The 25,847-nt window shown below is 40.3% G+C and overlaps 1 protein-coding gene across 1 annotated transcript in view; it reads left to right on the forward strand.

The window, feature by feature from the left end:
- The first annotated feature begins 8,152 nt into the window (after nt 1-8,152).
- The window catches only part of LOC308503483 (UPF0524 protein C3orf70 homolog), a 52,729-nt gene continuing 35,034 nt past the window's right edge, over nt 8,153-25,847 (forward strand). The window contains exon 1 of the mRNA XM_081062757.1: nt 8,153-8,552. Within this exon, the coding sequence (XP_080918883.1) occupies nt 8,357-8,552 (196 nt within the window). The 5' untranslated portion in view covers nt 8,153-8,356. The remainder of the gene's footprint in view (nt 8,553-25,847) is intronic.

Genomic DNA, 25,847 nt, shown 5'->3' on the forward strand with positions numbered 1-25,847 from the left:
AAGGGGGCGCAGCCCACCATCCCTTGCGGGACTCGAGGAGTTGAACCGGCAACCTTGTGGTTGAGAGCCCACTGGCCCATGTGGGAATCGAACCTGCAGCCTTCGGAGTTAGGAGCATGGTGCTCCAACTGCCTGAGCTACCGGGCCGGCCCCAAAACATTTCTTATCTCATAGTTTCTGTGGGTCAGGAATCTGGGCACAGCTTACTGGTTCAGGGTCTCTTACAAGCACTGCAATCAAGGTGTTGGCTAGAGTCGTGGTTTCATCTCAGGATTTAATCGGGAGAATTTGCTTCCAAGCTCACGCATGTGGTTGTTGGCAGGTTTCAGGTCCTTCCTGGCTATAGGCCAGAGATGTCAGGTCAGTTCCCTCCCATGTGGGCTTTTCCATAGAGCCACTTAATCCACGGCAGTAGGCTTTTCTCAGTTAGCTCTGGGCGAGGGGTAGGGGGGTGTGTTGGTGTTGAAAATAGAAGCCACAGTCTTTGTAACCTAATCTTGGAAGTGACTCCATCACTACATTTGGAGTTGCTAAATCTAATCCACAACTGAGGGGAGAGAATTATGCAGGGCTGAACACTAGAAGGTGGTGATCATTGGGAGTCACGTGAGAGGCTGTCTCCCACAACTTTCCTGCTCCTGAGGCATTGGTTTGGCTCTGGTGTTGTGGGGGTTACAAACAAATGGGGTTCCAACATTGCCCAACATGGGAGTAACTGGACTGTACAAATCTGTTTCATTTATGCCTTCTGATAAGTGTTTCTATTGAACAAAGTGCTTCTAGCCGAAAGGAGTTTAATAATGACTGGGTTAGAGGACTAAACTTTCCAGGGCTTTTCATGATCTGGCCCCTGCCTACCAATTCTGCCTCTTGTCTGACTGTTCCTTCAGGTCCGCGTTACCTTCAAGCAAGACAGCCTTGCTGAGTGGCCCTTCTCCTTTCTTCCTGCATGCATGTTGTTCCCTAATACCACATAATACCCCAGCCACGCTTGTCTGTATTGCCAGCGCTAACTCATCCTTTCTGGGAAATACTTTTTGATGGCTCCTGGCAGATGTATCTATTTCTCCCTTATTTTTCTATTGTGCTTTGTTTAAACATCTTAAATCAAACCAGTTACCTTTTATACTCTTATGGTTGGTTTATGTCTCCCTCTAAATTATCTCCAGCATCCAGCCCAGGGCCTGGCACATGGAAGACACTCACTATTTGTGGAGTGGATAAGTGACTCCACGCATTGCCTAAGAGCTTGGGGCCTTGGGTGTGGATGGAGCGCTGACTGCAGACGAGCATCTTCTCGGGTTGCATGTGGTACCCCCGCTGCCTCATTTATAATCCATGAGTCAGCCAGTCATTGTATTCCAGATTGCTCTTCACTGTCATTTTAGCCTTTAGCTGCTTACTAAAATGAGTTAATTAAACTGCATTATTTTAATTGCTAATCATCAAGAAAAAAGATTTTTTTAATGGAAATGGCAGGATGTGTGTGTTATCCCACCATTAAAAGAAGTCAGAGTGCTCTTGTTTCAAAATTATGATAGGTCCGTTGCTTCCAGAAGTTACGTGTGGACCACTGAAGCATAAAGCACGGTCTGTGGTGTGTGGAGCACAGAAGTGACTCAGATCCTACTTCAGTTAGCGTCACATCATGTCACTCAGGAAAAGGCCAGTGGTTATCGGGCTTGAACACGGAGGGTGTGTACCGATGCCAACAGGAGGCGGATTGCTCGGCACATGAATGACTGGCCTTTTCGCCCTCTCCTTTTATGTCTAATACCCACTCAAGCGGTTTATTTTTCCACTAACTTTATTTTTCAAAGACAAAAAGATCTCTCTAGCTGATAAAACAAATTGGCACAAAACGGTATGTTCCTTTCGAAGAGCAGCTGAGGGATAGAATGGTGAATTTGGAAAATCATATTAAAGTGTCCATGAATATCAACCACTTCCATCATTTTAAAAATGCAAGAAATGCTACTTTGGACTGGCTCAGTGTCCATCTGTTTTTGTATTTTTCTTTTGATGGTGTCACAATGGGGTACTGTGGGGGAAAGCTGCCCTGCGTGATGCCGTATCCGAAGGACAGGCAAGAACCATGAAGATTTCTCTGTTATGGGTTTGTCATTCTTGCAATGTCTAAAATACCTCTACATTTGCAGTCTGGATCACACACAGGGGTAAGACATTCAGTAGGATTACAAGCCAGTTTATTAGGTAAGGTTCCTTTTGAATTTCAGAGGCATCGGAGAAATTTCCTAGTTCTGGGGGCCTCAGCTTTGACAAACAGATGTTTGCCTTTGTTTTGCCTTTCCACACTATTTATGAAGTTTTAGTCAAAAATCTTTTAATGTGTTCACTGAAAAATATTTGTTAAAAGTTTCCTGCTACCCAACAATGCCAAGCATGAGAAATACATAGTACCTGCCTCTCTACTTGAGGTACCAAGATGTAGGCATAGCATGTCCTTGAGTATGGACAAGGGAGTGAACTTCAAGTAGCATTTGAGCTGGAACTTGCACGCAAGGTAGGGTTCCCTGTGTATTAAGAGGGGTCAGGCAATTCAAGGCAAAGGGAACAGGATGAGGGAAGCCACAGACGAAGGCAGGAGAGGATATTACATTTCCAGAAACAAAACAACAATCTGGGGAGGGTACAAATTTGGAGACATGGAGAAGGGTTACCGGAGAAGAGGTTGGGAGTACTTTGTATAGCCTACAGAGTAGTTTTAATTTTTTTCAGTAGGTTATGAAAAGTGTCAAAGGTTTTTTAAGGCCAGGTATGATATGATCAGGTTCTAGAAAGATCTCTTCTCAGTATTATGAAGGAAAGATAGAGAGCCTGTGGACAGGGAGGGTGTTTAGAGGTGCTGGGAACAGGAGAACTAATACTTATTGAGGATCTGCAATGTGCCAGAAACAGTGCTAGGCTCTTCACACATGTTATCATATTTAGTATTCGCTGCACATGTACGAGGTAGGGATTGTAATTCTCATTTAAGAAATGAGGCTAAAGAACTTGCACGAGGATCACCCAGCTAGGTGGGAGCGGAGCTTCGATTCTCTTCTGATTTCAAAGCTGCTGTTCTTTCCTTTACGCAAAAGGGCATGATAAGGGTCTGTTATGCCAGTGGCAATGCTAAGGAGGCATCCTCCCTCCCCACAGAAGACTCCTAATTTAGTTGTACCTCATTTGGAAGCTTCTTCATCCACTTTGTCACTCTAATTGCTTTAATATGACAAATTGACCAATTACTAGCAGGTTATTTATAACCATAGTGGAATTAGTTGCTTGGTTCAATCAAGCAACCAAAAAGTAACTGAATTGTAATGACTCAATTCATCAAAGTGTTCAGAATGGTTGGTGTGCATAGATATGAATTACATTAGCATTAGACAAATGTGAAGCAATAGAACAAGAAGGGGATATCTAACTATTCACAGATGACATCTGAACTGAAAGGATTCTAACCCTAGATCTGTCTATAATCCATGGACAAGTTATAACTTTGAGTGCTAAAAGATGCTCACGAAAAACTTTTGTTTTACCGATAAAGAACCTGAAGCCCATAAAACCTAAGGGAGTTGCCAAGGTCTCTCAGCCAGAAAGCTGCAGAGCCTAGATTTGAAGCATCTGCATGCTCCGATGTCAGGTCCTAGAGAACTTTCCCCACGATGCTTGCTGCACTGCAACACAGCGAGTCATTTAGCCTCTTGAATCCTCATTTACTTTGTCTACAACACGAGAGGAATGGTAGTTGCATGAGTTAGCTTTTACTATGTAAGAAACCATCGAAAACTTAGTGGCTTAAAACAGCAATCGTTTTACGTAGCTTGTGATTCTGTAGTTTGCCCTAGTGGTTGTTCTGGTCAGGACTTGCTCAGCAGATCTCGCTCATGCTTCCGTGATCAGCTGGTGGTCTAGGATGGTCAAGTACCGTCTCACTGTTTGTTCTATTGGGTGATGGACCGTTGGTTAGGGATTGGCTGCTCATCAACTCCATTCTCCTCCATAAGGATATTCCTCCATTTCATTCTCCAGTAGGCTTGCTCAGGCTTGTATACATGGTGGTCTCAGGGTTCCAAGCACAGAAAGGGAGGGCAAACCCCAGTGAGCACACTCTTTGGAAATCTTTATTATGCCATGTTTACTGTTGGCTAAAGCAAATCACATGGTGTGGTAGGCAGCGTCAAAGTGGCTCTCAATGATTTCTGCCTCCTGATATTCATGCCCTTGTGTAATCTCTTCCTCTTGTGTGAGGACTGATCCTAGTGACTTGCTTCTAATGACTAGAATACAGCAAAAGTGATGGGATATCACTTCTGAGATTAGGTTATAAAAGACTGTGACACTCTCTCTGACTCTTTTCATGTGCTTGCTCTGGTAAAAGCAAGCTGCCACATGTGAACTGCCCTACGGAGAGGTCCATGTGAAAAGAAACTGAAGGCGCCCTCCAGTCAACAACCAGTGAGGAATTGAGATCCTCTTGCCTAACAGTTCCTTAAGATTGAATACTGCCAACAACCAGTCTGTGCATGAACTTGGAAGCAGACCCTTTCCCAGTTGAACCTTTAGATGAGAATGCAGCCCTGGCCCATAGCTTCATTGCAGTCTTGTGAGAGACTTTGAAGCCGAGAACCTAGGTAAGTCATGCCTGGGTTCCTGACCCACTGAAACTGTGCATTGTTTTAATTTGGGAATGATTTGTTAAACAGCGATAGACAACTAATACACATAGCTAAGCTCAGAGTCAGTGTGGGAGGGGAATATCTAAGGGTGTGGTTACAGGAAGGGTAATTATAGGAATTATTCACCAATATTTGCAAGCAATTTATCCCAGGTGAATTTTTTCCAGCCTTTTGAAATCTGAGATGGAATAATTTTCACTACTTCAGCAATTATTTATTCTCCATGCTAAGTACTGTAAGACAGAGGCCATGATTGTGCCTTCAAGGAGCTTACAATTTGTGGCAGGGGAAGGGGGAAATAGGGAGAGACATTAGTTCAATAATTCCTTTTTTAATTCATTTAAAGTTGAGTTAAGTGATATGAAGTGTATTTAACTTAGTCTGAGTTGGTCAGAGAAAGCTTTTTTGAGGAAGTGGCACATAAGCTGAAGAGGTAGGCAGGAGAGAAAGATGGAGAAGGAAGAAAATTCTAGGCAGAAGGAGTGGCATTCTTAAAAGGAAGCTGGAGAAGAAATCAGCAGATATGGGACAAATTCATATTTATGATCAAATTGTATCCTATGTGACAATGGTATTGTGGGTTAGGGTTTTTTTACCTTTAGAGACATATGCTAAAATATTTATGTATGAAATGATATGATGTGTTGGATTTGCTTCAAAATAATCCAGGGGCAGGGTGGAGGTTAGGAGTGGGTGGAGCTATGGATGAAACAAGATTTTCCAAATGAGTTAATATTTATTGAAACCAGGTGATGGGTATGTGGGGGTTCATTACACTAGTCTCTCTAGTTTTATATGTTTTCATTTTCTATAATGAAAATTTAAACATTTGTATCCTGACAAAACCTCATAAAGTCTATGTATGTAAATGTCTGAGGTCACAGCACATTTACCTCCTCCTGCTGCACAGCAGACATTAGAGGTTAATGACATCTTTCAGGCAAGGGGATGAAGTGAGTTTTATGTCACAAAAAACGTAAAGATGTCTCAGCTTCGAATCATGTGGCTAAAATGAAGTAGGGTATTTGGGTAATTTACCTTGCCTTCTGGCTAAGGTGCTATATTGTATTATTTTCATGGTCACTTTTCACTAGCTGAGATGGTATGGTTTCTTATATAGTAGGGTCTTAGAACATGGTTCACCCTAGAGTAAAAGCCAGTGAAAGGATCCTGTGCGAATATTAGTTACCGAAATACTAATAGGATTCTGTTATAAGGCCTCATGTAATATGGATAGTATTAGAGTAAGTTAATAGGTTGGGGAAGGAGAAAAATAGGGTAGGAGAAATGGGAATCCTCCTTTGACAAATTCTGGGTTGGCTTGCTACAGCAATAATTATGGATTTCTTTGATTAAGTTTTCTCTTCCTTTTACTCACGTTATTTTGAGGTGGATTAGACTGTGAAATTAACAGCAGGGATGGATAGATTTTATGAGTCAGGAATGAGACCTTAGGAGTTTTTTGGGGAGGGGGGAATCTGGGGATGAAGCTGAAATAATGCTTCATGTTTATAACTGTTTCAATGTTAGGTTATTGTGGGAATCATATTTTGACATTTTGATTCAGACCTTTCTTGAAAATGCCTTTGCCACCAAAATGAGTCTTTCTGCAACCCCTAATAAATAAAGATTTCAGTAGAGTCAGACATATGCAAATTACATTTCCCTTCTTAAGCCAAGGTTAAATAAAAGGGAAAATTATGAAAGATTGCGTATAGAAGCGAGGATTTTCAGTGCTTAAAAATGAATTTGGTTATTTCAAAACCACGATGAGTCTCCTTGTCAGTGCAAAGCAGGAAAGGAATAAAGTAATGGAGAAAGTGAATCTGGGCATAAACATGTTCCAATACAGCATTTGTGCTGTAAGTCTTTGTTGTTGTTCCCTGAACCTTGGCAATTACAGGCATTATCCTCTCCTCTGAAAAACGTTTGGCAAATGATGAGAAGAGGTCCCCTCCTTTTCTGTGTTCAAGGCTGGGTTTGGCCTTGTTGCAGGGAAACACTAATTCCCAATCGTGCTCCCTGGGAGCAAATGGTTTGTTTTCTCTTCACTGAATCCAGCACGGGGTGCATTCTCGCAGCCCAGCCTGGCATGGAAAAATCTATTTGGAGCAACTTGTCCCCAGCAGGGAAGAAGGCAAGCTGATTGGGTGGGGGAGCTGAGCCACCATCCAGCTAGTCACACCTCTGGCTAGAGCAGGCATTAACATGTAAAGACACACACAGAGCCCAAAGGCAAACTCCAGTCCTGTTTGTGTGCCCACATCTATATGTACCATACACACCCAACTCCACCTACCAGGCATACATTCAACATGCCAGGCACTCGCACCGTACTGCCACACACACACCACACACACAGACACACACCCTATATAACAACCATACCCACCCACAGACCATGTACACATAAATATACACATATGCAATTACACACACCATATACATTGTACTGCACACACATACACACAACCCACATTCCATATTGGTCATATACATCCATGCCACATACACGTGTACACATATGCTTCATACACACTCCACATAACAGTCACGTACATTAGGCATACCACACGCACACTGCATATACTACGTAGGCACTAAACAACCCATTCAACTATACACATACCCACCACATATACTCCACATAACAATCACACACCTACACAACACACACATGCAACACATTTTACGTACTAGTCCGCTCCATACACCACAAACGCGTAACACACACACACACACACACACACACACACACACACCCCACAGCACCGCTCTCAGCTCGGTGACTTTCCCACTCATCAAGGCCTGGGCTGCAGCCCCAGCCGAGTCCCGCGCGGGCCGCGGGTTTCTCCGCAGGCGGCCAAGGCTGGCGGTTTGGTCCCTGACAGGCGCCCCAGGGGCCCCGCTCGCGGCGGGAGGCCCGTCCTCGGGGAGAGCGCCCCCGTGGGAAGGTCTCCGCGCCTCCAAGGGGTTCTGTGCCCAGACACGCTGGGAGGTGTGTACGAGGGACATGTGAGGCGCGCGTGGGGAGAGGCTGTGTGCGTGAAAAGCTCACTCGCAGAAGCGCGGGGACCAGCCCCCCAGCGGTCGGGTGGGCGTGTCCTCGGGGCGCCCAGCCCTCCTTGGAGTGTGGACCAGAGTGTCGGTCCCCGAGACGGCCCAGCTGGGAGGGAAGTGTGCGTGGAAACTGGTGTGCGCGTGAAAACCAAGCCGCTGAGGCGTGTGTCGGTTCATACCGGCCTCCGTGGGTGGGGGGAGTCTCCGAGGAATGAGGGAGCGTGTGGCACGGACTCTCTGAGACAGACGGGGACGCCGACGACCGCGACCCCGCGCCGGGTGTGCGTTCAGAAGCGCCGCTGGCCGACCGACGAGCGGCGGCTGCCCCGGCCGCCCACCCGCGTGTGCGCGCGCGTGCGCGTGGGGCGCGGGGCGCGCCGCGGCGGAGGGCCGAGGGAGGGGGCGGCGGCAGGCCCGGCCCCCCGGTCGCAGCGCCCGGGGCGGCTCCTCTGCGAGCCTGGGACCGCCGCTCGCCCGCCGCCGCCGCCGCCACGCGCTGGCGTGATTCCCGCCGCGCCGCGCCCTCCCGCGTCGGCAGCCGCCTCGGCTTCCTGCCGGCCCGGCGCCGCTTCTACGGATCTGCCGGTCTCGGCTCCGCGGCCCGAGAGGAGATGAGTGCGGCGGCGTCGCCCGCGCCCGGGCGGGCTTGGAAGAGCGAGAAAGTGGACGAGGCTCAGGCCCTGGCGCGGAGTTGCGCTGCCCGCAGACCCGACTTCCAGCCGTGCGACGGGCTCTCCATCTGTGCCACGCACAGCCACGGCAAGTGCTTCAAGCTGCACTGGTGCTGTCACTTAGGATGGTGTCACTGTAAGTCGAGCCGCGTCTCCCCGCTCTGCGCCGCGGTCCTGGGGCGCCCGCGGGGCCGTCCTGGGTCACGGCCGGGGCTCCGCAGCCGCGGGGGCTCCGGGGGGGCCGGGGCGCGTCTGCCGCAGGCCGGGCCGCCCTGGGCTCCGGGCGGGCGGGCGGCAGCGGCCCTCGCGCGGGACGACTCGGGTTGGCGCTGCCTTGGCAACGAGACGAAATCCCGAGGGTAGCCTAGCTTTAGCCACTTCTACAAAAGGGGATCTCCTCATCCCCGGAAAACTGCAATCTGTTTCTTTTCAAACCGAAACGACCTGGCGGTGTGTTGAGAAATGGTAGAGAGCCTTCAGAGTTGATGACAACCGGAGGAGAAGCCTTTCTTCAGGGCTCGTGGTTAAAAATGCTCCTCTTTCTTTCTCACTTTTGTGTTTCCGGGCTGCTGTTTAAAAGAAAGAGCCCTTGGAAATCGAATTGTGGCCCATTTATTGCATCCAAATGGAGAAAGTGCTAAAGTGTGAGGGACTGCTTCCAAGAAGTTAATATTAACAGTTTGGAAGGGTAAACTCCTTAAATACCCAGCTGCAGCATATAGAGCCAAAATCTGAGACTGTTTTAAAATTACAAAGTAAAATAATGAAAGCTTAAATAATCTTAAACCAATTTATAAAAGCCAGAAGGAAATGGTCTAGGCCTTTTCTCTGTTATCCTGCCTGTGATTTTTAAAATGGATTAAACTTAAGTAGCCATTTAATCAGAATTCCACAATTTGGTTAGTTCATGGTTGGCCTGCTGTGTCTGATGAATCATTTCTTATTAGAAATAGAATCCAAACTTAGTTTCTACAAAACCTTATAATAGAGGGTTTTGGAGTGCTTATTGAGGACACAAATTCTCGAAGTGATCTTGCGTTAAAATTTTTTCCTTGTTTGTTTGAAAAAATGGCTCCCAACAAGAGATGCAGTAGATAATAAATCCTTATTTACATTAAATTAGCATAATATTTTAATTGAATTTATGACTTAAAAGATCGAAAATTCTTACATTCTCTTTATAAATATGTGACATATTGAACAGTATTGATTTTGTGTGTGTGTGTGTGTGTGTGTGTGTGTTCTGTGTGCTAATGGGTCAGTTTTTTCCTGTAGCTCTTTATTCCTATTGCTCTTGGATCCATTCCCAGTTATAAAGCATCGCTTCTGTGTGGGACAGGGTACAAAGTTGGAAGTAGCAATTGTAGGAAACCTGTGATGCTGAGGTACACACATAAGATGATTGGGGAGAGTCCATTTCCTGGGGAAGTGTAGAATCATAATGTAGGAGGTGAGGGACATTAAAGATGGTCCAGTTCAGTGCCTGTCTTATTTCAGCAGTCTTCCTTCTAAGTACACCATTAGTAATTCCAACCTTGCAGCCTTCCCAGACAGCTTCTTTATTAGACAGCTTTGACACTTAGAATGCTACTCTCCCTTATATGGAGTTGAAATTGGTTACTTTCTAACTTCTTTCCATTGGTCCTGTTTCTACCTTAAGAAATGCTCTAATTCTTACTTCCGGCATGGCTGTTTCAACTCTTCAACTATACACACGAATTTCTCTGGGACATAGATTATCTTCTCTCTGTATCCCCAGCTATTGTCACAATGTACTGAAGTAGGTTTGAAATTCATGATTGTTGAATGACTGAATGAAGGTAGCCATCATTTTCCTCTGAAGGCATCATTCTATCCTATTTATAAGAATCTGTGTTCTTTATCTTTCCTTTTATGGAATAGTATCCAGGCTCCTAAACGTTCTGGTTATTCTGTTCTGAATATGTGCCAGTATGATTAAGATCCTTTGAAGACTATGACCCCTGGGAGGGTACTGCTGTCTCCCATTGTTGAGATTGTACTACTGCTGCAGCTAGCATTACGTTAGCTTTTCTGAGAGCCACATCATATTGAGCTTGCTGCTGTCAGATTGAACGAAGCTGGTGGTCAATTAAAGCCCTTAAGCCCCTTGGTGTTTTATGCGTGTGTCAATTAAGTCACAGTGCTTGCCCATTTCACAGTTACATATAAAGTGCCAAAAAAAATGTATACACATCTTAAGAAAGTAAAACTGTATTAAAATTGTAATACTCAATATATACCAATAACAAAAGATGAATAAAAGTCACGTTTGACTTCTGCAATTACCAGAGGTGCTCAAAGTGGTTACCATCAGCATCCAGACATTTTTGATTACAGCAAACTACTGCTTGATCAACACTGACCATCTCTTAAAATGTGTATATGTTTTTTTGGTACCCCTGATGTATTTGGATACAGATATTTTTTGAGCTCTTAGATATTTTTCCTTATTAAATTTCATTTTATTAGAATTAGCCCATTTTTCTGGCTTATCAGTGTGTTTTTAGATCCCGGCTCTTTCATAATATATATTATGAGCCCCCTGGTTTCATGTCAACTGCACATTGGATGCCAACAATAGTATACTAACCTTTTACATCTTCATTAAAGTTATTGACAAAATTGTTGAATAGTAGAAGGTCACACACAGATTGAGTCCTGAAGCTTGCCAGTAGAACTGCCATTCAGGTGGATAGCAATTCATTAATGAGCACTTGTTATGGTTGTTCATACAATACCTAGCCACATACTTGTACTGTTAACCATTTTATATTTATCTTATCCATATGGATATAATGGGAACCTGGTCAAATACCTTGTTGAAATCCTATCAACATACTATTTATACTGCTTTTTGATGTCTGATCCATATATAAACACACTCCCTTAAAAAAGAAGGAAATCAGATTAGTTTGGTATAACTCAAGATGGTTTCACAAGTGCTTATCATTTTCTTTTCTAAGTGTTTGGAAGCTGGTTTTTTAATTAAATTTATTGGGGTGACATTGGTTAATAGAATTATATAGGTTTCAAGTGTACAGTTCTATAAAACATCTTCTATATATTGCATTTTGTATTCACCACTAGAAATCAAATCTCCTTCCATCACCATATATTTGATCCCCTTTACCTTCTTCTACCTACCCCCTTACCCTGTGGTAACCATTAAACTGTTGTCTGTGTCTGTGAGTTTTTGCTTGTTTATTAATCTTGTTTGTTTGTTGCTTTCAGCTTTATACCCTACAAATGAGTGAAATCACATGGTTCTCAACTTTTTCTGTCTGACTTATATCGCTTAGCATGATAATCTCAAGATCCATCCATGTTGTTGCAAATGGCAGTATTTCATCTTTTCTGAAGGTAGAAAGAATTGATGCCCAGTAGAGGTGAGGAGACTGTAATGTAGCATCTTGCTGCTCTAAATGAAGCACATTGTGAATGTGATCACTGAATCACTGCCACCAGTGAAGGAAGCATGAAGACTCGGAGGGCTGCCAAAGACTGGGAAAGAGAAAATAAACGTAGGTCTGATTTTTTTTTTTAATGGAAAGTACTGCCAACAATAATCCAGTATACTTGATGTCAATCTTTTTCTAAGTTCAGATGATTAATATTATTAATAATATTAATTATTAATATTATTAACAACAGTACAATATTATTAATATAATCTGAATTCAGATTGTTAATATTAATAATAATAGTCCAATATTAATATAACCTGAATTTAGAAAAGGATTGACATCAAGTATACTGGATATTTAGAAGTATACTAAATATAGAATACGTAGAAGGAATAAGATATTAAAAAATCAGACCTATGTTTATTTGCTCTTTCCCGGTCGTTGGCAGCCCTCCAAGTCTCCATGCTTCCTCCGCTGGCCGCGATTCAGTGATCACATTCACAATGCTCTTCATTTAGCTCAGCAAGATGCTGCATTACAGTCTCCTCACCTATACTGGGCATTAATTCTTTTTACTCTTTTTAAAGCCAAAATATCATTTTTCTTGAAAAGTAGCAGAGTTAACATATTTGAGAAGTTCTCCAGGCTTTTTGGTATTCATGAACATTACATCAGTTCTAAGCAGAGTTCCTTTAATTAAGTCAAACATGTTTTGAGCACCTTCTCTTTATGAGACGTTATCATGGAAACTAGGAATGCAAATATGAATACAGCTGGATCCTGTCCTTTAAGCAGAGTATAAGGGCATGATTCATACTTGTTTGTTTGTTTACTTATGTTTGCAATCTCATGTTTTTAATAAAGGGAATTAAAAAGTCTGTGTAAGTTTCTAGGAATCAGGTTTGCAGAGACTCTCCAGGAGGAACTGAGTAGGCTTAAAAGCAGGATTTCATCTAGAAGTAGGAACAGGAGTAGTGGGATACAGAACTTGAGCATGCAGGCACTGTGTTCTCTGACTTCCTGGGCTCTGATGAAGGGATGGCAACTTGAGAGGCTCCAGAGACACACAGGGAAAGACTGAGCTGTATGGCCTCAGGGCAAGGGCTAGAGAGACCCACGTGCAACCCACAGGAGGGCGCCATCCTTCCTGCGCTGAACGCACCCTCATAGCTGTATTTATTTTTATATTTTTTAAAATCACAAGTAATATTGATGGGAAAACTATCAGCTTGTTAACCAAATCTGAAAATGTTAAAATGAGAAGACTACATTGGTGCTTAGAGAGGAAATTCAGAACAAATAAAAGAAGTTCAGTTTTATATGGTTGATGTTAAACTTGTGAAATTCACAACCTTATGAAATAGAAAAGGCTCAAAATATATATATGTTCATAAAAGACATATAAAACATGTACATATTCATAGATTCAGTGCTTGATGGATTATTAAAGGAAATAATTAGTGTATTTGCATAATGACAGATTTTGAGTACCATGTCTGGTAGGGAAACAATAATATATTTGTCATTAGATTAGATGGATTATTGGACAATAAACTATGGCCCTGAATCTGCAAGGTTTTTTTTTTCCCCAGTAAGGAGTGATACCAGGTTGAGTTAATGAGTGAAGGATTCCAAGAGGAGTTTGAGAGGGAAAAAGACACAGCTTGGCCAGTGAAGAGGGATTGGAAAAAGTCATATGCAGATATTGTAAAGAAGATTTTTGTGGCTGGGGTAGATAGAATATTTAGAAGGAATACGATATTAGATTGTTGATATGCAAGAGAGTGATGAACTGGAAAAGTCGGAAAGTCTGGAGTTTTATTTGGTAGAAATCTTGACATCATAGTGATAACATGGGCAATAGGAGAATGAAATCAGCAAGGGAGATTATTTTGGTATTAGTATAAAAAGTAGGTTGAAATTCATTCAAGAAGATCCATATAATGGAAGTTGGAATAGATTAGATTTGGAGGGGGTGGAAGAGGAAGGTGATAAAGAGTAATTCCTAGGTTTCTAGAATTCCATGTTATGCAACTTGGGTAGATGGTGGTGCCATTCATTCAGTATCGCTAACAACAAAATACTGGAGAAGAACTAGGTTTGGTTGATCATGGATCATGAATCTAGGAAGACCATGAATCCAATTTTGGATCTATTGAGTTTAAGTCACCTTGTCATAACTTGGTGATGTCAGTAGTCAGTTGGCTGTAGGATCTAGAACTCAGAGGTGAGGTCTGCACCACACATAATATGGAAGTCATTTACCCATTTATAGATTGCAGTTGTAGCCATCGTGAAGCATGAGCTCGCCAAGGAAGAGACTATAATATGAGAAATAAAGAAAACTCTTAGGTTTTCCCTTTAGAAACTACCATTTAGAGTCTGGTAGAGGAGGATGAGCTGGCAGTAGAGTCTAAGAAGAGATGGCCAGAGAAGAAAAACCTGGAAAATAGGGTATTGCAGATGCCAAGGGAAGTGAGTGTTTTAAGAAAAGGGTATGAAGATGAAATCAGTTTTCTGCAGGTTATTTCTTAGATATTGGTGAAATATACAAACAGTAATTTTATTACTGAAGAAGAGGGCGAAAGTAATCTAAGCAACAGTAACTTCAGGAATATACTTAATTGCAGTATTAGTCAAAGCTATTTGACACAGTGGATTTTTCAAGGTAGGAAGAGGAGAATAGAATGCCAGGAGCTAAGAATTAGGACACAGAGATAATAAATATTTATTCACTAATTACTGTGTGCCAGAATAAGCTTATTATGCTAAGCACTTAATAGGCAATTATGTCATTATGTCCGTTTTACAGTTGAGGAAAAAGGCTTAGAGAAGTTAAGTAACTTTTCCCTGGGCACATAGCTAGTAAGGAGTAGAGCCTGGATTTGTATCCAGGCCTGTCCGATTCTAGGACCGCGACTCTCAACCACCATAGATAATATAGAGCAATTTAAAATTAATGGACAAACTCAGCAGTTTTTTTGGCTCCATTAAAGCCGATGACGGGGAAAGTTTTTAAGAAATGTGTGGCAAATTGTATTAATGGCAATAGTGAAATACAAAAGAATGAGAACTGTAAAGAGTTCTCATTCTTTATGGGTTGGAGAAATTCAAGAGTTAAGGAAGAGAAATTGATTAGAAGGTGATGGGGGCATGTGGGGGTGGGGGAGTCTACATGGTGTGATGTACATGCCACCAGCAGAACTCAGAATTGGCTTAATGAAATGACGTAATAGATAAGCTCCGTTTTCTGCAGACGACATCTTAAGAGATGTCTATCTCTTTCAGGTTGAAAGCAGGAAGAGTGGGACTTGATGTAGTCTAATAAATGATATTAACATATCTAAAGAAAGACTGTCACAGCAGGAGGTGGATTGGCAGCATAGAAATATAGAAAAATGGGAGCTGGAGAGGCAGAATTTGGAAGTCCTTTTTGGGGACTGTTCAGAGAAAGTGGTACACTACCCAGAGATTTAAATGTCTGGTCCTTATGACTGAACTATCCCAGCAAGTAGCTTTATAATTTGGCTTTCTATTTATAGATTTCCTATAGGAAGAGAGGGAGCTGATTAGAGAATTTAACTGTCAGGACCTTAGGCCAAATATACTACTTCTCTTTGTTAGTATATTAGCCTTGTGGTTTTTGTGTTATTCTCTTCTGTTTTCCTGCTTCTACACAGCACTGGGGAGACTCACAAAATCAAGTTCTGACTTCCCCCGGGTAATGCCAGCTGGGTTTGCTAAGGCAAATCTCAATCACGTCAATACAGTAGCCATAGAAAATATATTCAAGGAATTTACAGTGAAAACTAGCAAAAAAAGAGAAAGAAATTGGAGTGTAGTTTGGTTGGATGGAAGAGTCGGCTGAAGCTTTTTTTTTTTTCTAAGGATGAGGTTTCTTACCACGTGTGGTGGTTACAGGAAGAGGATTCAGATGTTAGGAGGCCAAGTGTGAGATCAGGTTCTGAGTGAGTTTCTTCCAAGCTTTTCCAGAGATAGAAGACAGCTGATGGCTGTTTTTCCATTCAAGCGGTGCTTCAATTGTGGGTGTACATCAACTTCCCCAGTAAGAATACACAGGATGCTTAATAAATAGGCGCAGTTGTGATCGTGCATGTGTCAGCTCGTTGGAACCTCACCACGACCTTGTGAGGTGCGTCCTGCTATTATCCTTACTTTTCAGATTAGGGAAGTTGCCAAAGGTCACACCTAGTAGTTGCTCTGGCCACATATGGTAAATGTGTATCAGAATCTTACAAACCAACGGGCAACCCGGACTCTGGCTTTCTTGGTTCTATTCAAGGTTCAATGAGGATGATTTTAGCTGTTTTAAATTCTTTTGGAACAAGCAGGATTTAAGTCAATACTGTGTTTCCCCCAAAGTAAGACCTAGCTGGACCATGAGCTCTAATGTGTCTTTTGGAGCAAAATTAATGTAAGACCTGGTCTTATTTTAATATAAGACCGGGTATAATATAATATAAATATAATATAATATATAATATGATACTGGGTATAATATAATATAATATAAGACAGGGTCTTATATTAATTTTTGCTCCAAAAGTCGCATTAGAGCTGATAGTCTAGCTAGGTCTTATTTTCGGAGAAACACGGTAAGTAAAATCAGAATGGTTTCTTATTTTAAGAGAAGGGCAACAATATTCATTTTAAACATTTTTGAAGTGGTTGTGAACTCTGTAAAACTGTGCTTTTAAAAAACATTTAATAATGTGTTTGTATAATATGAAGCTGTGGGGACAGAGCCCCAGAAGGCAGTTTCCAGGCTCTCGGCCTCATGTGGAGAGGTGCTGGCTCAGATAGTGGATGGCCAGTCAGCTGTGGCTGGTTGGCCATCAGCTGTAGCCATTGAGCCATTGGCCACTGATATAACCGCCGTGGCTACGGAGGGGAGCCGAGGAGAGTGAAGGAGGAGACTGAAGGAGAGTAAGGAGAGTCGAGGAGAGTTGGTCGGTTGGCAGGAAAGCGGACAGCAGGTCGCACGTCTGTAAACCCAGCCTCCAGTGAGACCATAGTGGTATGACTCCCCTACCTATGGCTCCGTGGGTGTTCCTTTTTGGCCTCACCATGTCCTGCGTTCTTATGTGGGCAGCGGGAGCAGAGACCCCGCAGGCCGCCCCGCGGGACACCCCGCACGACAGAAGCTTTCATCATGTCATATCCTCAACTGATCCCTAGCTGATACAAGCCCTTTTTTGGTTAGATCTGTGTACGAACCATTAATTATTACTGGCTTCCAAGCCTGTTGAACTTAGGGATTTGAACTAGTTTTTGAGGGCCTTTCTCTGATAATTACCTACATTATAAAACCTTCACTTTGTTCTCTCATGTTATAGAATCTCTTAATTATAAGAAAGAATATTTTCAGAGAAATTAAGTGTTATTAATTCCAAACAAATATATGAACACATGTTTGACCACCAGAAGTTGTCTAGTACAAGATTTGCTTCTTGAAAAATAAGGAATGGTTTATACATAGAAAGTGGAAGGCAGAATGTGGTTCTAGAAAGGACAAGAGCCGTGGAATGAGACACACCTGATTTTGAATCCTAGTTTTTCCATTCATTGGGAATGTAACTTTGGACAAATTACTCAATCTCTCTCAACTTCGATGTTCTCTCTTCTGAAAAATAGGAATAAAAATCCTATATTGTATTGTATATTCATAGAGTTGTGAAGATTAAATGACATAAAGTACTTAGTATAGGTGTTCAGTAAAGGGTGGCATCAGCCCCACAGACAAACAAACAAATGAACAGTGGAAACACTAGACAGTATAATCATTGTGAGGGGAGCCTCTGGAGTTGGACTTTGTGTTTGAATCCTGGCTCTGCTCACTTATGAGTTATGTGGTTTGGAGGAAGTTAATCTTTGTCTTTCAGTTTTCTCACTTTTAATATGGTGATAACAACAGTACCAGCCTCATACTGTGATGATTGTCAAAGACCCCAACTCCAACGGCTTCCCCCTTCCACAGATGTCCGGGTTAGTGTGAAATTCACTTTGTGGCCATACTCATATGTTCAGTTCAACACTCAAAACAACGAAGATCATAAAAATATACATTTTGAATATTACATTTAGAAATTGTTGAGTTGTTTATTGCCCTCATTGTTGGAAGGTCTATTTTGTAAAAGTGACTGTGTGATGAGTATCTACTTTTTATCATGAAATCTGATATATTGTGCTTCAACACCCACTCCCCTACTTCATTCTGGTTTCCACCATTGTTAAGCAATGGATCCTTCTCATTAATCAGATAGACCTGTTTGATGAGAGCTATTATTATATGTCAAATATGGGTCAACAGGTCTTAAAGGATCAGAATATTACAAAACTTGCGATATGTTACAGTGAAACTGAACATAGTTGACTTTAATGATGTAGCAGTCTTGTCAGAATCCTGTGGTGATACTTGGCCATCATTTGGAATGCTGATTTTGTATAGAACAATGACAAAAATCCTAGTTAATAGAGGATTCCTGGCTGCTAGAATGCTGGACACAGTAGACTTAATTGTAGTCTTTGCAAGTTAGTTTACTTAAAGTCACAGAATTTTTGCTTTGTTTCTTCCATTCTTGTTGGTTTGTTCTTGAATTTTCTGATATTTAACAGTATTCTGCAAGCACACTGCCAAGACATGCAATATCTGGAGTGCCAACAATATACAATAAATCCTCCAGCTGTGTCTGCACAATGCCCAAAACAGTTCATTCAGGACAATTCTTTAACCTCCCTCGTGCTTACGTGTTCACTTAGAACTAGATGTTTTGGTGTACTACAGATTTATTTCTTCCTCTCTATCTCATTTTAACAGACCTTTGGTGAAATAAAAACACGAAGAGTGTAAAATTTGGTATTTTGTGGGAAATTCTGTTAGATTCATTTATATTTTCCTGTTGACACACAAATGCGTACATTTTTCCTAAACCATTTAAAAGTAAGTTGCAGACATTATGACACCTACATATTTCAGCATGCAGCTCTTAAGAATGAGGACGTTTTCCTCTATAACTAACCACAATACTAATTGTAACTATGATAACACTAATTCAGTAATAATATCTAATATATAGTTTCCTTATTTGTCAAAAAATGACTTATGTAGCTGACTTGTTTTCAATCCAGAACCCAATCAAGATTCATACATCACATTTCATTATTATGTCACTTTAGTCTCTTCTAATCATTCTAGAATATCACACATATTTTTGGATGACATTGAAATTTTTGAAGAGTCCAGGTTAACTGTCTGTAGAACGTCTCATATTTTACTAATTGTTTAATCATGATTAGATTTAGGTTAAACATTTCGTTGAGTTATTACATAGATGACATTGTGACCTTCTCATAGCCTCACACGAGGAGACATATACTGTCAGGTTGTTCCACTATTGCTAATGCTGAGGTGATAACTGCCACATCTGTGCATTATAAAGATTCCCTTGCTCTTTGTTATTTCTCTTTTTCAAAATTATATTTTGTTTTTAACAAGTAATCTATGGGGTAATACTTTGACCTGTGTGAATATCCTGTTCCTCAACAAACTTTAACCAGTGACTGAAGATTCTTGTGGGCATTGCTTATGACAATGGTTGCAAAGTAGTGATTTTCTAATGCTATTGTTCCTGTACCATATGATGGCATTCTTTTGTGAAGAAGAGGTTTCTCTTCTCTACCTGCCTCCCATCTTTTTTTAGGTATTACTATAGACAATTTGATTATTTTTTCAATATTTTATAAACAAGTGTGATAATTTTTTTTTGATGCTCAAATTGTCTTAAATTCAGCCAGTGACAGTCCCTTCCACCTGGCTCCTGTGTCCTTTGGATAAGACCTTATCATTTTTTTGAGCACTTACCTGTTTTCTGGAAGAACAAGATGTTTCAGGTTTACCTAGTAATTTCCCTGCCCTAGACCAGAAATCAGCTATTTTCCCAGGGAGCCCAGGTTTCCTTTAGTGAACAGTGGTTTGGAAACTTATCTGGGCTTACAGTGTGCTTATTTCTACTGGGACGTTACGGTGTTTAGGTCCTTTCATGGACAGATTTAGGAAATTTGGGTGTGCATATATCCTTCACTTTTCTGCATTCCATATTTGTACCTCTCCATGGGTAAAAATCGTGGTTTCCAGTACATCATAATATGTGTCATTTTCTGTTAACCTTAACTATACACAAGATAGTTTAGGGATTATTATATTAGTACAACTACCAACAACAAACTGATGAGTAAAGTTCAAGATTTTTTGCATATTTTGATCATTAGACTATATCTTAGAAAGAATGTATACTTAGAGCATGGCGTTTAAAAGTTTCTCGATTTCGGGGTCGGCCCGGTGGCTCAGGCGGTTAGAGCTCCGTGCTCCTAACTCCAAAGGCTGCCGGTTTGGATTACCACATGGGCCAGTGGGCTCTCAACCACAAGGTTGCCAGTTCAATTCCTCGAGTCCCACAAGGGATGGTGGGCTCCTCCCTCTGCAACTAAGATTGAACTTGGCACCTTGAGCTGAGCTGCCGCTGAGCTCCCAGATGGCTCCGTTGGTTGGAGTGCGTCCTCTCAACCACCAGGCTACCAGTTCAACTCCCGTAAGCGATGGTGGGCTGCGCCCCCTGCAACTAGCAAAGGCAACTGGACCTGGAGCTGAGCTGCGCCCTCCACAACTAAGACTGAAAGGACAACAACTTGAAGCTGAATGGCACCCTCCACAACTAAGATTGAAAGGACAACAGCTTGACTTGGAAAAAAGTACTAGAAGTACAAACTGTTCCCTGATAAAGTCCTGAAAAAAAACAACCCATGTTTGTCTGACAAAAAAATAAAATTATATTAAAAAAAAGTTTCTTGAATTAATTTTTTCCCCCTGTATGGGTATGTTTTTAGTTAGGTTCATTTATTTCTGATTCTAATCAATTTGGGGCTTTCTTTTTCATCCTTTTTAAATTAAACTTTTCATTTTGAGATAATTTGTAGATTTACATGCAGTGGTGAGAAATAATACAGAGGTCTCACGTATTCTTTATTCAGTTTCCCAGTGGTAGCATCATCCAAAACTATGGTACAGTAGCACAACAAGGAAATTGGCACTGATATAGACAAAATAAAGAACATTTCCATCATTGCAAGGCTTGCATACCTCATGTCGCCCTTTTAGAGCCACACTCATTTTCCCTCCTGCCCCAGCCCCTCATTAATGTGGCATTCACTAATCTGTTCTCCATTTCTCTAATTTTGTCATTTCTAGAATGTTACATAACTAGAATCATACATTATGTAACATTTTGGGATTGGCCTTTTTTCACTCAGCATAACTCCATGGAGATTCATCAAGGTTGTTGGGTATAGCAATAATTTGTTCCTTTTTATTGCTGAGTAGTATTCCATGGTGTATATGTATCACAATTTGTTTAACAATTCATCCATTGAAGGACAGCTGGATTGTTTTCAGTTGTTAGTAATGACAAAAAAATCGACTATACACTTCTGTGTATGGTTTTCTGTGTGAACAGAAGTCTCCATTTCTCTGGGATAAATGCCCAGGAGTGCAATTGCTAGGTCATGGTTGTTGCATGTTTAATTTTTTAAGAAACTGCTAAACTGTTTTCTTTAGGGACTGTACCATTTTACATTCTCACTAGCAATGTATGAGCAATCCAATTTCTTCACCACATTCCTGTCAGCATTTCATGTTTTTACTAGTTTTATTTTAGCCATTCTGATAAGTGTGTACTGATAACTCATTTTGGTTTTAATTTTAATTTGCATTTACATAATGGCTAACGTTCATGTGCTTGTTTGTCATTTGTATATCCTCTTTGGTGAAATGTCTTTTATCTTTTTTAAAGACTTTATTTTTTAGAGCAATTTTAGGTTTAAACAAAATTGAGAAGGAGGTAGAGAGATTCCATACACACACACACACAAACACACACTGTGTTTCCCCGAAAATAAGACCTAGCCGGACAATCAGCTCTAATGCATCTTTTGGAGCAAAAATTAATATAAGACCCGGTACTATATTACATTACATTAATTACATTGATTACATTGATTACATTATATTATATTGAAGACCGGGTCTTATAGTAAAATAAGACCAGGTCTTATATTAATTTTTGCTCCAAAAGACACATTACAGCTGATTGTCTGGCGAGGTCTTGTTTTCGGGGAAACACGGTATATGGTTGGTGCAAAAGTAATTGCAGTTTAAAAGGTTAAAAATAATTGCAAAAACCACAATTACTTTTGCACCAACCTAATATATATTTTTTGAGATTTCCCACATATTTTGACCCCACATGTGCATAACCTCCCCCATTATCAGCCTCCCCCAAATGTACCATCACTCACCAGAACGGTACATTTACCTTAGCGTTCACTTTTGAATTGCACATTCTGTGGATTTGGACAAATGTGTAATGGCATATATCCATTAATATATCATACAGAGTATTTTCCCTGCCCTAAAAATCCTCTGTGCTCTGCCTACTCATCCTCCTCCTCCCCACTCCCCACCAGGAAACCACTGATCTTTTTGTTTTCTCCATAGTTTTGTCTTTTCCAGAATGTCATGTAATTGGAATTGTACAATATATAGTTTTTTTAGATTGGCTTCTATCTCTTAGTAATATGCATTTATGTGTCGGTCTTTTCATGGCTTGATAAGCTCATTTCTTTTTAGTGCTGAATAATAAGGATACGTCATAGTTTTAATTTTATTTTTTATTGAGGTATAATTGACATATAACATTATTTTAGTTTCAGATATACAATATAATGATTTGATATTTGTATATATTGTGAAATGATCATCACAATATCTAGTTAACATTGATCACCACACACAGTTACAATTTTTTTTCTTATGATGAGACCTTTTACGATTTACTCTCTTAACAACGTTCAAATATGCGATACAGTATTGTTAACTGTAGCCACCATGCTGTACATTACATCCCCAAGACCTTTCTTTTTTTTTAACTGGGTGTTTGTACCTTTTGACCACCTTCACTCATTTCTCTCACTCCCAACCCCTGCCTCTGGCATCCACCAATCTATTTTCTATATCTATAATTTAGTTGTTTTTTGTTTATGATTCCACGTATAAGTGAAGTCATATGGTATTTCTGTCTGTGTCTGACTTATTTCTCTTAGCATAATCCTCAAGGTTCTTGCATGTTGTTGCAAATGGCAAGATTTCCCCTTTTTGAGCTGAATAATATTCCACTGTATACGTATACCACATTTTATCCATTTGTCTATCAATGGACACTTAGATTGCTTCTATGTCATGTCTATTGTAAATAATGCTGCCGTGAACTCAAAACATATATCATTCAAGTTAGTTTTTTGTTTGTTTGTTTGTTTTCTTTGTATAAATACCCAGAAGTGGAATTGATGGATCATATGGTAGTTTAAAAAAATTTTTTTGAGGAACCTCCATAGTATTTTCCACAGTGGCTATGTCAATTTACATTCCCAGCAACAGTACGCAAAGGTTCCCTTTTTTCCACATCCTGGCCAACACTATTCCCTGATGATTAGTGATGTTGAACATCTTTTCATATGTCTATTGGCCATCTGTATGTCCTCTTTGGAGAAAGGTCTATTCAGGTCCTCTGCCCATTTTTTAATGAGATTGTTTTTTTGGTGTTAAGTTATATGAGTCCCTAATGTATTTTGGATATTAACTCCATATCAAATGTATCATTGGCAGATGTCTTCTCCCATTTAGTATGTGATCTTTTCATTTTGTTAGTTTCCTTGGTTGTGCAGGTTTTTAGTTTGATGAAGTCCCGTTTATTTTTTTTTCCTTTTGTTTCCCTTGGCCAGGGACACATACCCAAAAATAATATTACTAACTTTTATGGTTTTCGGTCTTACAATTAAGTCTTTAATCCATTTTGAGTTTTTTCTTGTATGTGGTGTAAGAAAGTGATCCAGTTTCATTCTTTTGCATGTATCTGTCCAGTTTTCCCAACAACGTTTATTGAAGAAACTGTTTACATTATTGTCTATTCTACTTCCTTTATCATGGATTAGTAGACCGTATAGATATGGGTTTATTTCTGGGCTCTTTCTATTTTATTTTGTTGATTTATGTCTGTTTTTAATCTTAGTACCAGGCTGTTTTGATTACTGTGGCCTTGTATCGTTTGAAATCCGGTAGTATGATACCTCCAACTTTCTTCTTTCTCACAATTGCTTTGGCTTTTTGGGGGTCTTTTGTGGTTCCATATGAATTTAGGATTATTTGTTCTAGTTCTGTGTAAAATATCATTGGTATTTTGATAAAGATTGCATTGAATCTGTAGATTGCTTTGAGTGGTATGGACATTTCATTGATGTTAATTTTTTCTTTCCGTGAGCACAGCATATCCTCCACCTTTTTGTATTTCCTTCAGTTTCTTTCTTTAATATCTTATACTTTTACCTCCTTGGTTAAATTTATTCCTAAGTATTTTTTTTAATTCTTTAAAAAAAAATTTTAATTTTTTAAAATTTATCAGTTTCAGGTGTACAAGACAAGGTAATACTTAGACGTTCATCATCTATATCCCTCACACTGTGAACCCCCCTCCCCCCATCCACTATCCCTCCGACCTCGCACCGAGCCATCACATTATATATATAAAATTATAGTTGGCATTCATTAATGTTTAGCTTCTGGTGTACAATGCCATGATCAGGCATCCACAGTATCCCTGAGGTGGTCTCCCAAATAGGACACATGTCCATCGGATACCCAACAAAATCTTTACAACATTATTGATTACGTTCCCCAAATTAATTTTCAAAAACCCTGAGGCCATCTTGTGGTTACCAACTGTTTCCTAATCCCTTCTTCACCTTTCCCCTTATCCCCACCCCCCACCCATCTAACAACTCTGTTTTTCCTTTTTGTCCCCAAAACTGTTTCTGATTAGGTCATTCACTTATTCTTTTATACAATGGAGTATTACGTAGCCATAAAGAAGAAAGAAATCTTACCATTTCTAACAACATGGATGGATCTAGAGAGCATTATGTTAAGTGAAGTAAGTCAGAAAGAGAAAGACAAGAATAAGTGTATTTTATTTTTTTAGATGCAATCGCAAATGGGATTGTTTTCTTAATTTCTCTTTCTGATAGTTTATTGTTGGTGTAGAAAAATGCAACTGATTTCTGCATATTAACTTTGTATGCTGCTACTTTACTGAATTTATTTATTTTAATAGTTTCTTTTTTTGGTGGCATCTTTAGGATTCTCTCTATATAGTATGCCATCTGCAAATAATGACGACTTTACTTCTTTCTAGTTTGTTTACCTTTTATTTATGTTTTTTTGTCTGATTGCTGTGACTAAGACTTTCAACACTGTTGAATAAAAGTGGTGAAAGTGGACATCTTGTCGTGTCCGTGATCTTAAAGGAAAAGCTTTCAGCTTTTCATTGTTGAGTATGATGTTAGCTGTGGGTTTGTCATATATGGTCTTTATTATGTTGAGATATGTTCCCTCTATCCACAAGTTGCCAAAAGTTTTTATCATAAATGGATGTTGGATTTTGTCAGATGCTTTTTCTGCATCTATTGATATGGTCATATGATTTTCCTTCATTTTCGAGTATGTAATATATCACATTAACTGATTTGCAGATATTGAACCAATCTTGTATCCCAGGAATAAATTCCACTTGATAATGGTGTATGATCTTTTTAGTATATTGCTGAATTCAATTTGCTAGTATTTTGTTTAGGTTTTTACATCTACATTCATCAGGGGTATTGGACTATAATTTCTTTTCTGTGTAGTTTCCTTGTCTGATTTTGGTATCAGGGTAATGCTGGCCTTTAAAATAGGTTTGGGAGCCTTTCCTTCTCATCAATTTTTTGGAACAGTTTGAGAATAGGTATTAATTCGCCTTTGAATGTTTGGTAAGATTTACCTGTGAAGCTGTCTAATCCAGGGATTTTGTTTGTTGGGAGGTTTTTGATTACTGATTCAA

This window comes from Rhinolophus hipposideros (genome assembly GCF_964194185.1).
Source record: "Rhinolophus hipposideros genome assembly, chromosome: 2".
Lineage (NCBI taxonomy): Eukaryota > Metazoa > Chordata > Mammalia > Chiroptera > Rhinolophidae > Rhinolophus > Rhinolophus hipposideros.